Source organism: Seriola dumerili, unplaced genomic scaffold (assembly GCF_002260705.1).
Source record: "Seriola dumerili isolate Sdu_G_001 unplaced genomic scaffold, Sdu_1.0 BDQW01004229.1, whole genome shotgun sequence".
Classification (NCBI taxonomy): domain Eukaryota; kingdom Metazoa; phylum Chordata; class Actinopteri; order Carangiformes; family Carangidae; genus Seriola; species Seriola dumerili.
Window position 1 is genome coordinate 100,820 of NW_019178484.1, and position 17,239 is coordinate 118,058.

The 17,239-nt window shown below is 42.2% G+C and overlaps 2 protein-coding genes and 1 long non-coding RNA gene across 4 annotated transcripts; all 3 read left to right on the forward strand.

Moving 5' to 3' along the window:
- The first annotated feature begins 2,134 nt into the window (after positions 1 to 2,134).
- On the forward strand, positions 2,135 to 3,226 carry LOC111239716. Its single transcript, XR_002665882.1, has 3 exons — positions 2,135 to 2,187; positions 2,905 to 2,964; positions 3,174 to 3,226. It is a non-coding gene; the product is annotated as an uncharacterized LOC111239716 (long non-coding RNA).
- Positions 3,227 to 3,294: 68 nt separating this feature from the next.
- ttc29 (tetratricopeptide repeat domain 29) lies at positions 3,295 to 6,588 on the forward strand. Its single transcript, XM_022769640.1, has 7 exons — positions 3,295 to 3,337; positions 3,970 to 4,182; positions 4,629 to 4,714; positions 4,987 to 5,078; positions 5,298 to 5,421; positions 5,811 to 5,900; positions 6,356 to 6,588. Exons 1-7 carry the CDS (start codon positions 3,295 to 3,297, stop codon positions 6,551 to 6,553), a joined length of 846 nt encoding a protein of 281 aa, XP_022625361.1. The 3' UTR covers positions 6,554 to 6,588.
- Positions 6,589 to 8,107: 1,519 nt separating this feature from the next.
- On the forward strand, positions 8,108 to 16,885 carry slc10a7 (solute carrier family 10 member 7). Of its 2 annotated transcripts, XM_022769617.1 has the most exons (13): positions 8,109 to 8,445; positions 9,782 to 9,864; positions 9,973 to 10,109; positions 10,914 to 10,989; positions 11,120 to 11,158; positions 11,318 to 11,353; positions 11,688 to 11,771; positions 11,859 to 12,024; positions 12,372 to 12,423; positions 12,596 to 12,669; positions 13,202 to 13,347; positions 13,446 to 13,493; positions 14,573 to 16,885. In XM_022769617.1, the coding sequence occupies exons 1-12, from the start codon at positions 8,346 to 8,348 to the stop codon at positions 13,464 to 13,466; spliced, it is 1,014 nt and encodes a 337-aa protein (XP_022625338.1). In that variant the 5' UTR covers positions 8,109 to 8,345; the 3' UTR covers positions 13,467 to 13,493; positions 14,573 to 16,885. The 2 variants fall into 2 exon arrangements, with proteins under 2 accessions (XP_022625337.1, XP_022625338.1); XM_022769616.1 differs by lacking the exon at positions 13,446 to 13,493 and having other exon boundaries at positions 8,108 to 8,445.
- Positions 16,886 to 17,239: the final 354 nt, after the last annotated feature.

Consider the following 17,239-nt stretch of genomic DNA (forward strand, 5'->3'; position numbering starts at 1 on the left):
GTGGTGAGATGGAAAAGTTTTACTCCGAACATGTCAAACATCTGAAAAAAAAAGTGTGTGTTTTGTATTAACCCAACAGGAAATTTTTATTTCTCATGCAGATGCTGTTAACATACAGCTAGCCCTTCATATTGTTGTATTTAGACTCTTTGTTATCCCTTTACCATTATCCTTCATTTAAGTGTCACTTTTCTATATTTAATTTTGCAACTTCTTCTTGTCCTATATACACAGGGTGCCCATGCAAAAGATAATGAGTCTCTCATTGGACCACTCTGTCTCATTTAAGGTTGAATTGCTGAAGAGTAAAAAATATGACTGATGGAGTGTAAAGAGCGAGCAAACTTTGTTTAATAACAATATATATGACAGAGGATTCCACAGACTTTACAGGAGAAAGAAAAGGGGAAATAGGGAGGTAGAAAATACAGGGAAGAAAATATGTAAATATAAATAAATAAATAACCCACAAAGCAAATGTTTTAAAATCAAGCAAGATGCTTTTTAGAGATGTGCACTGATTTCATTTATCTGACATGCTGTGGGAGGCTGTCCTGGAGTTGAGGAGCGAGCAGCCATCTTGAAAATTAAATATTCAAGAGAACTTAATAGAGAAATGAACAAATAACAAAATAAATGTATAATTTACATGAACAAATTTAACAAGAGAAACAGCTGTTCAACAAAAATAAGAAATGCCATTAGGTATACCAAGATATAAATGATGTAGCAGGTTATAAAGTGTGTTGTCTAGTTAAGTAATATACGTGGACATATGGGATAATGTAAAATTATGCACGTACCTGTAGTACTAGGCATTCTGGGAAGTGTAGTCTGACCAAACAAACAGCACAGTACAAAATGAAGGAGGTCCTGAGGGTTTAATGTCTCTGTTAAAGGGGGAAAATAAGGTTAAGTTATCTCTGAATGGAACCCACCCCGCAGCTCGGGGTTTAGCTGTTACCAGTGTTGGTACGCGGCCTTTCCGGTGTTGTCATGGTGACGGTGAAAGGCTGCAAACTGCTAAAGTTTTGTTTTCAGCTTCGGTATGTTCACATTTCTGTCATTGTTTGTGTATGTTTTCGATTCTTTTTAAAGCTTGTAACTGAACGTAGTGTCATTAGAAAAATAAAAACGCGTTTAAATACAGGTTTTACTTCAAGAATAATATTTGTAAACGTTGTAACGTCTGTTTTGAGTGAGTTGTAACGGTAAACTGCTAGCTTAACTTTAGCCAAGCTAACTTAGTTTTAGGTTAGCTTCTCTTCAACACAGAAGGATGTTGTCCTTAACTTATTAATTTCACAGTGTGGTAAAACTCAAGCTATATTTACTAGCTTTTATCTCTGTAGTTGCTTTGACATATACGTTAGGACTCCATGTTGGGTTAAAAGTTAAGTATTATATTTCATTCTCAACCTTCAATTTTCATTTTCCAGTTTCCAGAGATTTCAACCATATCTGTCAGTCTTCATCAGCAGATGGATTTTTCCCAGGTAAGAGCTCAGATCATTTCACAGCTGCCTCAGACTGTAAGAAGAGAGTAGTTTTAGTACCAATTGCTGACCTGTAACTAGTAACTCATTCAGTTATTTTTACTTTGTTTTTATTCAACTGGAGCAGCAAATAGGACACAGCAAAAAATAAAAATTAATTACAGAAAACAACAAAGCATGTAAATAACACAACCTGTAAATTTAACAACAAATCAGAGGTTGCAAGGTTGTGCTGCCATCTGCTGCCTGGAAATGACTATTAAACATAAAAACAAAGCAAATCCAGCAGGACTCAGATATAGTAAGTGTTTGTGTGCCCCATGTTTGACTGACAGGAGAAGATGGACACCGCTGAGACACGGAAGCGCACCGCGTCATTTCTACCAGACATTACCACCAACAGCAACAAATGGAAGAGAAGTTCTCAGTATCAGATCAGGTGTGTTCAAAAAGAAGTGGACAAGCATTGACTCAGTGTTGATACTCACACTGTATTTTTATTATTCTTGGTAAAAACATGTTTCTTATTCAAAATTGTCAAGGGCAGTATTTGAGTAAAGGTACGTTTTGTGTGTGTGTGTGTGTGTGTGTGTGTGTGTGTGTGTGTGTGTGTGTGTGTGTGTGTGTGTCTCCAAACTAGATCAGTATCAGATAAACCAGCTCACATCCTCTCCAAGGAAGAAGTTGCACAGTGAGTTCAGTCTCCATGGTAACCAGGTGGATTTTTACTAGTTAGTAGCTGTGAATGTGACGGGACGACTTCTCATCACTGCTCTCTCTGGATAGTGATGATGAAAACAGTGACCTTGACATTAACCTGTCCATTGCTGTATTCATCATTTTTGATTGCTGGCTGGAAGCCATTAAAGCCCTGCTCTACTCTGCTTTATTCTCACCTGATAGGAAAAGTTACATAAACGCCCTCAGAAATAATCCAGATACAATGCACGACAGAGCTGAAACCTTAAAGCGATGCTGTCGCCGTAACTTCAAAGCAGCATGGTATCCATCAATCTAGTAAAACTTGAAGATTTTATCTTCAAATTTGTTGCAAAAGGCTGACAATTGAAACTAGCCCGTTTATTTTAATCTAGACAGATCAGAGTCAAAAAGGAGATGGATGATTGAGGGTTAAAGCTTTATTTTGTCCAATTTTCAGTAACAAGAATCAGAATTTTATGAAACTGAACACTGGGTACCTGGGTATCTACACTACAATCTGACTTACTGCAGCTGTGAACTGGCTGGTAGTCATAGAGTAGAAAGGTTTGAGCGCCCTCTGCTGCCAAACAAGCAGAATAACTCACAGAGAACAGAAATCAAGACTCTCAGCAGACGTTTCAGTGAAAGTTTTAGTGTCACTCTTTCGATATTTCACCACAATTTTGTGACATTTTGTTTTCTCCAGGTCCAGAAACAGTCTGAAACAGAACATCTGTGTGAAGATGCTTCAAGAAGGTTACCACAGGTATCTCTGTCCCCGTCTGTTTTCATTGTATCTGTGATCATGGTGGCAGTGGTGTTGGATTTTTGAGGAGGTATGAACTATATGAAGCAGCTTTCAGTTGTAGATTAATGTGCAGATACATTCATGTAGTGTTGTGTTGCTACATTGATTTCTCATTTATTCATTGTGAAGTTGTATGTTGTTATAATTCTGTCTTTCCTCTCTCTCAGGTCGTTCTCCGAGGTTTTCTCTTTGCTGAAATCTGAGCAGGAGTGGAGGGAGGCGGCTGAACCTGGTTCAGCTCTCAGGCTTCAGACTCCACTGGAGGAACAGAGCGATAAACTGGAGACCATGAGGCGGCACCTGAACCGGGCCGAGGAGGCTGAAAGGATCGGTACACACACACATATACAATTTGATTCTATTCAGTTTGTATCAATAGAAAATAAGACAAACACATGCACATGTAGTTTCTGATAAAGGTTTGTGCTAACTGATAAAATGTGTTGAGTTTCCACTTAAATACATGCTTCCTCCTTCTGGCATCCGCCAAGATTCAGTGTGACTTCTTATGGTGAGATTTAAATTAGGAGTCAGATTAATATGTTGACATGTGAATAAGAAAGTCAACTGTGAATTTAAGTATTTTCATTTACGATATAATGACGTACTGGGCTAGCAGATTTTTCCATACAGTGTGTGTGTGTGTGTGTGTGTGTGTGTGTGTGTGTGTGTGTGTGTGTAGGCTCCTGGTCCATGGTGTGTGAGCAGCGCCTGTTGTTGGCTCGGTACTTCACGGCTCCCGAGGATCTGTGGCTGAGTTTGCACTTCTACCACAGCTGTGCAGACAGAAAGCAAGGGGGGCGCTCGAGACCAGCCACCGAAGCCCGGGCCTGCATGGCTGAGCTCTACCTGCTGTGAGGTGGACACCACACACACACACACACACACACACGTGATTATGGAAGTTTAAGATGAAACAACATGGAATAAAGCTGATTCAGGAGAGTCCTGTCCATCTTGCAGGAGAGCTGCAGCAGGCGATGCATCAGGCGGAGCTGTGCGTCAAGCAGGCTGAAGAAGGCGGCTGGCTGGACTCCGCCGGTCGGCCCCTGAAGCTCCAGGCTTGCCAGACACTGTGGGGCATCTACAACCAGCTCGCTGATGCTCCGCTGGACGCTGCAAACTACGAAGAGGCCCTGAAGCTGCTCCACAAGGGCTACAACATAGCCACTGAGTGTAGGTGGAAGCAGTCAGCGTGTGCCAGCGGTCGACTTCATCCTCTCAGGTGTCAGTTTATTAGGAACACCCCTGTAATAATAATCATTCTGTAGTAATGTCGGAGGATGTAGCTTGTGCTGTTGTTAATTCATGTTGGATTATACAGAGCGGTGTAGAAATGTGTTGGACATGATAATAGAAACAGTGTGATGCAGCATGAGCTAAGCTGAACATTACAACCTTTATGAATTAGGTTTAACTGCTGGACTGTCGTATTAGACATTGAGATGGCTGTAAATATAAAATAAGCAAAGTTAGAGTGATGATAAATGATGTACTATTTTTATTGCTTTGACTGATCAATTGTTAAAGTGAATGGAATGTACCAGGGTACATTGATAACAAAACCTATAATCACAACACAATAGGACAGAAGAGCTGTGAAGTTACTCTGTCTGTTTCAGCTGAAGACAAACAGATCCAAGGGGAGGCCACCTATCGACTGGGAGCGGCCTATCAGCGCGCAGGAGACCATGACACGGCCAAAAAGGTACGTGTGTGTGTGTGTGTGTGTGTGTGTGTGTGTGTGTGTGTGTGTGTGTGTGTGTGTGTGTGTGTGTGTGTGCACTGATGTGTTTCTCAGTTATTATTATCTACAGCTCAGAGGAATAAGACACAGCAGGCTGTGATACACACACTATACACTTCATTTTTGTATGTGATTGTGACGTTTACTGACAATAAGGAAAACACAGTATCACCAGATTTAATTTTAAAAGGATGTAATTACATTTTTATTCAGCAATAAAACTGTGTGTCCAGTTCTTCAGCACTTGCATGCAGATTTACGGCACACTGCAGGATGCAGACGGATTGGTGAAGGCGTACAAGGCTATGGCCAAGTCTATGGAGAGGTATACACACACACACACACACACACACACACACACACACACACACACACACACACACCTGAACCTGTGGTCAGCAGCTTTGAGAAATAAGAAGTGTACATTCAACAGTATCCCAGATTCTTGTGTAAATGTGTGTGTGTGTGTGTGTGTGTGTGTGTGTGTGTGTGTGTGTGTGTGTGTGTGTGTGTGTGTGTGTGTGTGTGTGTGTGTGTGAGACAGTGGGGGACAAATAGATGACACTGTCCAGTGTCTGGAGAAGTTAGTCGACATCACTCAAAGCAATGGACTGCAACGCAACCTGGTGGACGCCTACATGTGTCTGGGCAACATCTACTTGAAAATGGTATCTCCCACACACACACACACACACACACACACACACACACACACAGTGATACAAGTGATTATTAACCAATAAAACTGAATATTTTAGCAGTGATTATGATGATTTCTCTCAAATACAACAACTTTCTTTGGTCTCTCTCCCTCTTCCCCTCCCTCTCTCTCTCTCCCTCTCTCTCTCCCTCTCTCTCTCCCTCCCTCTCTCTCTCTCTCTCTATCGTCCCTCTTCTCTCTCTCTCTCTCTGCTCATCTCCAGCCTCTATATATCTCATCTCTCTGTGCCTCTCCCTCTCTCTCTCCTCTCGTCTCTCCCTCCCTCTCTCTCTCTCTCTCTCTCCCTCTCTCTCTCTCTCCCTCCCTCTCTCTCTCTCTCCCTCTCTCTCTCTCCAGGGTCAGTTCGAGAGAGCTTGTGAGTTCTTCCTTCAGGGTTATGAAGTTGCCTGTAACATAGAAGACTTGGCTCTGCTGCAGAAAGCACAGGTTCATGTTTTTAAATGTCTCTTCACACTGTGTCACAGCTGCTGGTTCATACAGAAACATTACTACTGTCACATTTCATACCATCACTCTTGTCATTGGATTTCCCACAACAAAGTATCTACAACGTCCATTTAGTGGCTGTTCTGGAGGTAAATTTCATTTATTTATTTACCTGTTTATTTAACAGACGTCATACAGACACATGTGCCTAACTACAGATAAACATTGTGGTAGATGTGATGTGTATTGGATGTGTATTCTCGATCTTGGAAATAGATGAGAACACAATCTAGCAGAAAATCGTGTGAAATGATTGAAAGCTCCAGAACAGCTACTAATAGACCTTGTAATGAGATTTTTTTTGTCTTCAGTGCCAGAGTTTATCCAGCGTCCACTAGCTCCTGATTTATGTTACCAGCCGTTCATCTGTCTGTTTCTGGCTCTGTGTGGACCAGGTGTTGGTGGGCAGCGCTCGCGCTCGCTGCCTGATCAGAAAATACAGCGCTGACGTGAAGTCGGCCACGCCCACGGCCCTGCGACGACTGGTGGCCTGGAAAGAGACCAGAGGATGTGAGGAGTTCAGTCCAGACTCTACAGATCCTGCTGCTGGTACTAACTCCTTATCAGACAATGATGCTGGTGAACACCAGTAAGACCAATACATTCTCCTTTATTCCTAAAACACACCTCTAATGACAGCTGTTTCATATATTGAATAAATCATATTCTGTAAATGTGTTTGATATAATCTCATTCCCTTGTTAACAGTCAAATTAGTGACTTAATAAATACACAAGAGACGTGTAAACCTGTATTTCCTCCTGTTGGAGAGGAGCGTCACCTAATCCCATTCTCCCCATGATCTGAGCTAATCCCAGCTAATCTGCAGACTAACACATGTTGATAAAAGAAAGGCATTGATCACTGATCTCGTCTGACTCTGGGTAAGAGAAAACAAACAAACCGATTACGAGATTACTCTTAATACTCGGCTCAGTTCAAACACATTTCAATCAAAAAAACATTTCAACAATTTCAATAACAAGTTCAGTTTTCCCCCGGGTTTCACTGTTGCTGTGAATCCACCACATTGGACCAGAGATATCTCAACATCTACTGGATGGAGTGCCATGACATTTGGTATAGATATCTGTTTCCCAGTAGATTAATCCTCCTGACTTTTCCTCTAGCGCCACCGTGAGGTCCACATTTGTGTGTGTGTGTGTGTGTGTGTGTGTGTGTGTGGGGGGGGGGTATTGTTTAAATATGGAGATAACAGTGTGTAGGCACAGAAATGGTCGGACACAGCTTCCCCCAATTCAGCGTCAGAAAGTGTTTCTCAAGCTATCCAACAGAGAATCAGAGTGTTCTGATATAATATATATATATGTATATAATATATGAAAGACATGTCACAAAGCTGAGAACAGGCCCAATTTAAAAGCTCATGTTTCAATCTTTGCCTTTATTTGATACCATGGAGTTGGGAGATGAACAGAAACCTGGGGGGAGAGTCTGGTCGGCTGGAAGTATGACATGTCAGACTTTCTCCCAAGCACATGAACGCAGCATGACAGTTAACAGCTCTAAATGATGTAAAGCTGGAAATGGCAGCACCAGATCACAGCTCCTGTTTGTACGATAATTAGCTAATAAACAGGTTTATAAACCATGTGGACAAACAGAAGAGCAGGCGGCCACTCCTGCTGTCCGTCAGCAGAGCAGAGGAAACGACGAAGAGGAGGAGGAGGATGAAGGTCTAAATATCTCATCAAACAGGAACTCCATTACAGCTAATAAAAACCATGATGCTGAAGTTGAACTGTGAACTGTTCTCTTCTCAGGTTCAACAACTATTATTATTCCAACTTTATGTAAAACTTGTACAGCTTGTGTTTTAATCACATTAAATTTTATTTGTTCATATTCTTTAGTAGTCAGTATTTATTTGATAAATATCAAATATATTTTGATATTTGATAAATATAAAATAAACATCATATTTATAATATATAAATATAAAATAAAAACATTTTCAGTTCATTTATTTACTTATTTGTCAAAATAGCTCATTTGAATGTTTGTCATTTATTTGTTTTAAAAAGCATACATAGCATTATTACATAGGTAGAAAATCACCCAAACACATATATTTTCTATATATCTCTCTATACATCACCTGTGTTTCCTGTGCTTCATTTGCGGTATTGTACCTGTATTATTCATGTTACCTCTAATACGGTAATTTAAAAAATCTGCCGCGCCTCTCCTTCGGTCTTTACGGCCTCGCTGAGGCCCATGTGTCCGGAAAAGGCTCCGGTTGTTCTGCTTGTGTTTTCTGACAGCAAAACCTCCGGAGCAGCAGCGGAGGAGTTGTAAAACTTGGGTCCCGCTGGTGTGACGGGGGGGCCGGCGGGGTGAACCGGTGAACCCCGCGGCTGAACGATGGGCCTCCTGGCGAGGATACGGAAGGAATGGTTCATCATCGGGATAGTGCTGGTCATCTTATCGGCCAAACTGCAGCCCAGCGTCGGTGTCAGAGGAGGTGAGTGTGTCGGAGTTTGGAGCCGCTCAGTGTTGAACCTCAACTGAAGTTCACTAAAGTCCTTAAACACGTCTGTATGTGGAAACAACCGCGTGACAAACACCTGGATCCGTGTTAAAGTAACTCACAACGGCGGCTACTGATGGCATGTTGGTGCCAGGCTTGGAAAGAGCTTCCCATCTTTATCTTTACTCCCGGCTCATGGTCGCACACAATGACGTAGAGATAAACTTCAGACCTTAAATTAACCGCTAGGAGCCACTGAGCACATCGGCACGAGAGTGTTTCTCTAGCCCGCGTTTTACTTTATGTAAACGGCCAACTTTTATACTTTCAGCTTTTCTCCCATCGCGCCAGGGACGACGGGCTGTAGGAACTGAGAGAAAACTGAACCTTAAAGTGTAATTTCTGAATAATCATGGATTACCTGGTGTACATGACGTATGCCGAAATAAAGATTGAATGTTATTGATTATGATACTGTATAAATGAATGTGATAATTAATGGGTATGTTTGTGCAAAAGCGAGACAATTGTAAATTCCCATATTTTCTAAAAGGGGATTCGTTATTAATTATATAAGAAGAAGTGACGCCGATTGGAGCGAGTAGACTCTCCCTCACAGTGTGTGTGTGTGTGCGTGTGTGTGTGTGTGTGCGTGCGTGCGTGTGTGTGTGCGTGTCTCCCCCCTACCTGGCGCTGTAGTGACACGTTGCATTCAGGAGCAGTAATGTCAGCAAGCCTCGGTTGGATGTCACTCACCACTCCTCGCTCCCGTGTGCGCGGCCACGATTGGCTCACATCATATGTTTTTATTTACTCATAATTAAACCTGGCTGTGGATTTAATCACGTGTGACCCACCGGAAGTGGCAATACGGGGTTTAGGAGGAAATGGAAGTTGTGATGAAGTTAAAGTGATGTTTCACTGAGAGAACTCAGCCATTCCCTGAACTGATAAGAGCACTCACTCACACCTCCACATCTTATCCTGTCGATAAGATAAGCTCCCTGCTGCTACTGTTAGGGTGTTGCCTTCAGGTGCTACTTGGAAACTCCTGCTTTAAAGAGCAGATGTTGCAGCCAAGTGCTTCCTTAATTAAATTGTGTCTTGGCTGCTGCTGCTTTCAGTTTTAAATCAAATTCATCAATGAAATTTCCCATTTAGCGTTATAATAATTTACAGCTCACGTGTCGAAATTATCTTTTTACTGATTTTTTTTTACTGTCATGACGTTCATGTGTGCTTAGCATGTTGCTGCAGTTGGACAGTGTAAGATTGGACTGTTGCCATGGTTTCAGTAGTAAATAAACTTGTGTTCCTCCCTCTCTCTCAGGTCCTCTGAAGCCAGAGATCACCATAGCGTACGTCGCCGTCTCGCTCATTTTCTTCAACAGCGGCCTGTCGCTGAAAACCGAGGTGAGAGAGCGACTGACACCGCGATCCTCCGCCTGTCACTAAACATACAAATACTCCACTGATTCATTCAGATCCCTGCCAGTCTGACGGAGGTGTTTTATTCTGTAGGAGTTGACCAGTGCGCTGCTCCACGTTCGCCTTCACCTGTTCGTTCAGTCCTTCACGCTGATCTTCTTCCCGCTGGCTGTCTGGCTGCTGCTCAGACTGCTGGCACTGACATCCATCGACCAATGGCTGCTCAGAGGGTAGGAAGTGTGTGTGTGTGTGTGTGTGTGTGTGTGTGTGTGTGTGTGTGTGTGTGTGTGTGTGTGTGTGTGTGTGTGTGTGTGTGAATGCCATCCTTTATTCAAGTCCCTGCCTCACTGTACCTCAAGGCTGAGTTATGTACAGACTGAAAGACCCACATTCATTGCCAGTACAGACACTGCTCTCTGTGTGTGTGTGTGTGTGTGTGTGTGTGTGTGTGTGTGTGTGTGTGTGTGTGTGTGTGTGTGTGTGTTGAACAGACGTCCAGTGTGATTATCAGTTTCCCCTTAAAATCAACATTATCCATGAACTAAGAAACTGTGGTGTAATGACTCTCCACACCACATGGGGGCGCTTTGCAATCAAAGACTAATTAAGAGACAGGAGGAAGCAGCTTCACTGATGGAGGTCCACCCTCACTGAGGATGTTCAGATCCCTCCAAGGATTCTCAGAGGAGGCGAGGAGGAACCACGTTAGTCAGATGGAAAAGGCGGGAAAAGAGGCGGCTCGCGAGTCATGTGACCAGTTTTTATTTGAAATAATGTCACAGTGGAAACATTTCAGCAGGAACCGATGACTGATAATTAGATGTTTTAATCATTATTTATTATATTATAATGACTTTTACATTGTTCTAATCAGTTTGTAAAGCTAAGCTAAGCTAAGCTAACCTCATGTGTCAGCTCCACACACTCACCTCTGACGTCTTGACTGACGGAGGAGAATAAAAAGTCCTCACAGGTACAGACAGATTCTTCTTCATCCTCCTCTTCCTCTCCGTCCTGGTGTTGTGGTTGCCTAGGTTACAGACGGTGAGCTGCATGCCCCCTCCGGTCTCCTCGGCTGTTATTCTCACCAAGGCTGTCGGAGGCAACGAGGTAACACACTCACATGTTGGCAGCTTATTATCCTCCAGTGTTTGACAAATGGAGTAATAACAAATAATAAGCAGTGTGTTGGCATGTTGTTGTCATGGTGACCTGTATGTGTGTGTGTGTGTGCTTCCAGGCTGCTGCCATCTTCAACTCAGCGTTTGGAAGCTTCTTGGTAAGACGTGGGTTTGATCTGTAGGTTTCAGGGTCGCTGTGTGTGTTTTTGTGAACGTGATGAAAGTGTAATTTCCCTTTAACGAGTCCAACAGTAATGAAACGTGAGTGTGAGCTCTGCGGGGAGTCCAGGCTGTAATCGTGTCTTTGTGTTCTGCAGGGAATCATCGTGACTCCCGTGCTGCTGCTGCTGTTTGTAAGTCGGACCTGCTGAGTTTTAACACACACACTGTGACTCCGTGTTCACCTCTAACCTGCAGTAACTGGTGTGTTGTTACCACCTGGCGTCAGTGCGACGAGCTGTAACCTAACCTGTATCACATGTCTCAATTCACTTAAACTACTGTGTACCTCTACGTTTTACTACATGTATCCAACAGCTGTAGTTACTAGTTACTTTACTGAATATATTTATAAAATTTAATACATTTTAGATGAAGATTAAAACATCTTCCCCTCCACCAGCTACAATATTAAAATACTTTTTGTACATTAATACATCAGTAATGAAAACCCTCCTCCTCCTCCAGCTCGGCTCTTCGTCCTCCGTTCCCTTCTCCTCCATCTTCTCTCAGCTCTTCATGACCGTCGTGGTGCCTCTGATCCTGGGTCAGGTAGGAGTCGGTGTGAGGGTCGTACAGAGAGAGACACGTCTGTATGTGATGAACATGTCTGCAGCGTAAATCTGTGTGTGTTTGCAGGTGTGTCGAAGTTTCCTCAGGGAGTTCCTCGAGCGGAGAAAACCTCCGTTCGGCGCCGTCAGCAGCGCCGTCCTCCTCATGATCATCTACACCACCTTCTGTGACACCTTCAGTAACCCCAACATCGAGCTGGACCCCACCAGCCTGCTGCTGGTCGTCCTCATCATTCAGTACAGCGTGTGTGTGTGTGTGTGTGTGTGTTTAAACTTTTCAGAAATGCACCTCATGTCAGTTTCACATGTTGCTCTCATGTGAATACGTCACTTTTAAAGGCAAATACATTTGTTGAAATAAATAAATTTGGAAAACGAAGATAAAATAACAGAAATAGAAAGTTGTGGCTGTGAGATACAAACAACAGGATTATAACAGGTCTAATATTAACTGACTGAATAGTTTTAGTCTAAATGAAGAGGAGAACAGCTCTGTCATGAGTCTAGCAGAAGTTCTACAGGCTAAAGAGGTAAATATAAGTTTGAGACTGAAGTGAAATCTCTCTCTCGTTCTCTGCAGTTTTCTCCATCCAGCTGAGCTTCATGCTGCTCACATTTGCCTTTTCTACCAGGTGAGTCTGCTCCTCTGTTTTCCATCAGTTCATCCGGCTGTCAAGCAAGTGTGAAGCAAACTTTTCCTACTGGCAGTAAAGTGCTGCAGCAGCCGACGGACTTTTCACAGAAACAAGTTGATTTAGAAACAAAAACAAATGTCGTCAGTAATAATCTTTATTTCCTCCACAGGTCGGGTTCAGGATTCAGCCCTGCAGACACCGTCGCCATCGTGTTCTGCTCCACACACAAATCACTGACTCTGGGTAGACACACGCACGCGCACACACACACACACGCACACACGCACGCACACACACGCACACACACGCACGCACGCACGCACACACACACACACACTTACGCCTCTAACAGGATCAGGAAATAAACTTCCGTCATCTTTTCCTTTTTTAAATATGGAGCATGAAGAGAAATGAAAACACAGAAACTAACGTCATGTCCTCTTTGTTGTTTTGAGGAATTTGAGGTTTGACTTTTTGAATCTCGTCAGTGAGGAGAAAACTTTTTAAACCCTCACTTAGAAAAGTGACAAAATAAATAATAATCAGATATAACAAAGATTTAAGAGACTGTTTTTGGGTGGCAAGTGTAAGAATCTTTAGGGAGGTGATGAGTGGGGTGAATTTAGACGAACATAAACTTCAGTATTTCTAAAAATATCCTGGTTACGACCCGGATTCACATTTAGCTGCCAGACTTTTATCCAGACGTCTTAGTGATTAAACTCCACCAATCAGAGCGTCTTCTCTCTTCCTGTGCACTCCAATCTCTGCGCAGGTATCCCCATGCTGAAGATCGTGTTTGCGGGCTACGAGCACCTCTCTCTGATCTCGGTCCCCCTGTTGATCTACCACCCGGCTCAGATCCTGCTCGGCTCCGTCCTCGTGCCGACCATCCGCAGCTGGATGACCAGCCGCCAGAAGGTACGCGCTCGTTACCGCTGACATGTCCTCCAACACTGATCGCCATCTTCTCCCTGCATTCCAACACTAACCTCGTCACCTTGTCTCCTCTCCTACAGTCTAGTCTGTTGTTGAGATAGGGCCGCGTTCCAACTCTACTGTCCTGAGTGAGTAGAGAACTGACTCCAGAACAACAACTGATTTCATTAAAAAAAGACACCTACGGTTAATTCTTCTTCTTCTCTGACAGTGTGTCCAGCAGGTGCCTTAAGTTATTGAACTGAAATATTTGAAACTCACCTCCCTCACTTCTCGGAGTATTAAAATAAAAAAATAAAAAGATGTGGGTGCAACAGCTCCCTCTACTGTCGGGAAAACAATCTGCAGAAACCTCCTGCTGGACAAACTCGCCAGCTTCACTTTGATCAAGCATCAGTTGGGTTGAACTGGGTTGTTGGTGGTGGAAGATGATGATGATGATGATGATGATGTTGTCAGTTACCAATCAAATCTTGTTTGGCGTGAAGCGATTAATGGGGAGACCTTAACCCCAGCCCTAATCTAACAAACCACATTTATCATTGATATGACCTTTTCAGTCTCCAGAGAACTGAAAGTGGCAGTTCCCTCACACCTGCAATTTAATGAAGTATATAAGTAACTGATGTTAGTTTATATTTCTGTGACGTTTTAATCATTTAAACGATAGATTCTAACCTCTCTTTCACTCTTAAGTAAACACATTGGTTAGGAAATGTCTCTATCTGGAACTACTTTCTACTGAAGAAATAGTCCCAATATCAATAATTTATCTAGAGTAATGGAGACATTGTTTCTTGGAAAAAAAGATGTTACTGTGATTTTCTTTTAACAAAAACTACATTTAATTCACTGAAGCAAAAATCTCAGAGACAGAAATCTCAAAACACAGACAAATGAAACGATGGACAGACACAGGAGGTAAGTGGTGAATTAGGTTTTATTTTTGCTTTGTTTGTTTGTATTTTCTGTGGCCTGTCACATTTAATTCTCACCACACTAACAGAACGGGGGGAAACTGTTTAACTTTGACAGATGCACCAAATCGGGAGTCCTCGTTCACCGGTGGAGGATTCACTGACCAGACTTCCTCTCAAATTCTCACATTTTTAGCACAGAACTGAGAAATTTCTCACTCCCTCTCCTCTGCTGGTTTTACGTTGTACGATCTGACACTTTCCACTTCTGTCCTCTTTTCTCTGACCAGGCGGTGAAACTCTCGGCCCTGCAGCCCGTCTGACGAGGATGGAGTCAGTGTTTTCGATGGTGTTTGTACTGTGACACAAAGCGGACTAAAGCGAAGGGAGACGGTAGTCATACGTGCCTTATATCAACCAATCAACAGAGACCTCAGCGTGGCGGAGGAGACGAGGCTCACTAGTCGCCTTCATTTTTCTAAGTTTCTACGACAACGGAAAACTCCTCCTCTTTCGTATTTCCATCATATATTTTCTTTTATATTTAAAGGAAGAAAAAGTACATGTTTTATTTTTATATGGAATACCCCAAAAATCCTGCAAAAAGAGCACAGCTGTTTTTTTGTTTGTTTTTGTTTGTTTAAACAAACAAAAACAAACAACAACTGCCAACAGGAACAGGATGATTGAGTTACTGGGTGGAGTTACTGGGACCATTATGTTTTATTTTTCTTGCTATTTTCTATATTTTTCTAGTCTTCTAGCTGTCACTGCCAGAAAATGTGGATGTTTGTTACATTTATGCTCTTGATAAAAACAAACTAATGCTGGGTGATCTTTTAATATACAGTATGATATGGTTTTGGTTTTTGAGACTTTCTGAAATAAGATTTGTGTTCGTTGACAAGAAGCAGTCCTGTGGTGAGAGGATGGTGTTGAGCTAACGGGTGATCGATCCAAATAATGAAGGTACGACATAAACACTACAGTAGGGAGTCTAATTTATCAGCCAAAATATCAACATCTTCCCTGGATCTAACGCAGTAAAGAGCACAGCTAAAACTGCACAAAATATTTCGAAAAATGAAAGTACATAAACATATGTATGCTTCTGTATGTCGACGATACTCTACTCCAAATCTAAGTGAACTGGAACCAGATTACTAAAAACCACCTGTTCAGCTGGGTGACAGTGAATGTATCATCATCCCAACCAATCAGAGGTGAAGCTGCAAACACATGACATCCATGAAAGACTGTCTCTCTCGGTCCATTCCTACAAGGATCGCAGTGTTTTTTTGATAATGTTAAGTCCATGGACCAAACTTACAAATTTGCACTATCAAATGAAGACTTCAGCGTTTAGGTATAATTTCTCTAAATGATTAATTGGTCCTGCTACGTAGCCTTAAATCCTTCTTCAATTTTACATGAATTTTCATCTCCCTTGAACGTTCAATTAAAATCTATAAGGGCTTTCATGTTACACAAGGACAGGCCTTCCTGACAACCTGCTGTACAACCTCCTCAGCTCTTTCTAAGAGTCATTTTTCTCCTGACCAATCTGCAGACTACTCCATACTGCATTTCCAGTCCAGTATCTCCATAGTGGACTCTTGTGCATCACGGGTAACGTCTAGTGCCAACGTTGAGTGCCAGTTCAGAAAGTAGTGTTTTTTGCCACTAAGTTGATTTGCTGAATTTGGCAAACAGTTTCTTATTTACTCATCTAGAAGTTTTGGAGCAACGTTATCATTAATTTGTGTTTCTTTCCACCTGGTGAATACAAGTCTAATATTCCCTCTCTTTTAGCTCCAAGTTTGGTCTCTACCAATTCCTGAGGGAAATATCTGCTAAATGCTCCGCAGTGTTCACCAGCTGGTCTCATAACAACGATCCCTAACCCTAACTGTAGTTGTGAGGTGCAGATATTGGAGGAAGAAATGATGATTATGAACATTGGCCTTGGATGTTAAACAACCTTGTAATTGAATGTAATCTGGGGTTTTTGTAGAATCCTCTAATATCATCCATCTGTCATTTTTCTGGATGTACAGTATCTGGTGGAGGAGGCGTCCCTTACTGTGAGTTACTGGGAATTTTCATGTCCCCATATGTAGATTTCTTTTAATATGAGATGAAAGTATTTAAAGTCACCTCAAGATTAGTGTTGTATCCTTGGTAACCGGCTTTGTACACACGAGAAGCAAAAGCCTGTTTCTTAAAAGGAGCACATCTTTCACGGAAACCTACTGTACCTTATCAGACTGTCCTCAATCAAAGCAGCTTGAGCTGTGTGTTCCAGCCTGGTTGGTAGAGATTTTTGCATCTCTAACACATTTCTCAAATGTTCCTTCATGATGGAGTCAGCTCCTGTTACTGTGGACATCATGGAAAGCTCTTATTTCATTTTACCGGTCATTGCGCTGCTCTGTCCAGTAACGGTCAAGGTGACAGTCAGTCTCTGTTTACAGTGCGATTGTTTTTTGCCAATAGTATATTTTGAGAAGAAAGGTAATGAGTGGGATATGTATGGGTCAGCTCTTCTACTTGTTTATTTAAAAAAAAGTATGAGGAAATAAACCTACAAACTTTGAAAACCATTGTTTGTTTGTTTTTTCTTTGCATCACACTGCCATCTTTTGGACAGGTGAGGTAATGACAGGGGGTTCACATCAACTCATAAGCAAAGCATCCTTGGGTTATACATTTTCTTAGGTTTGTTTGTTTGAAATATTAGATAATGAACATCAGCTTAGTTTTTTCCCAGGAGAGATGTTTCTGAGTATTTCAGCTATATGTGCTGTTCAATAGATATTATTACCTCCACCAAGGAGATTATGTTTTCACCCCGTGTCTGTCTGTTCATTTGTTTGTTTGTCAGCAGGTTTAGACAAAAAGTACTGGAACTGATGGGACTGGAGGGATGAGGCCTGGGCCAGGGAAGGACCCATTAA

Excerpts from the sequence above, each read along its gene's own strand:
- ttc29 (XM_022769640.1), top strand. The coding sequence starts at position 3,295 with ATGAGGCGGCACCTGAACCGGGCCGAGGAGGCTGAAAGGATCG. Across the intron at positions 4,715-4,986 it reads ACCATGACACGGCCAAAAAG|TTCTTCAGCACTTGCATGCA; the intron begins GTACGTGTGTGT and ends CTGTGTGTCCAG. Across the intron at positions 5,079-5,297 it reads ATGGCCAAGTCTATGGAGAG|TGGGGGACAAATAGATGACA; the intron begins GTATACACACAC and ends TGTGTGAGACAG.
- slc10a7 (XM_022769616.1), top strand. The coding sequence starts at position 8,346 with ATGGGCCTCCTGGCGAGGATACGGAAGGAATGGTTCATCATCGGGATA. Across the intron at positions 9,865-9,972 it reads GCCTGTCGCTGAAAACCGAG|GAGTTGACCAGTGCGCTGCT; the intron begins GTGAGAGAGCGA and ends TTTATTCTGTAG. Across the intron at positions 12,670-13,201 it reads ACACAAATCACTGACTCTGG|GTATCCCCATGCTGAAGATC; the intron begins GTAGACACACGC and ends ATCTCTGCGCAG.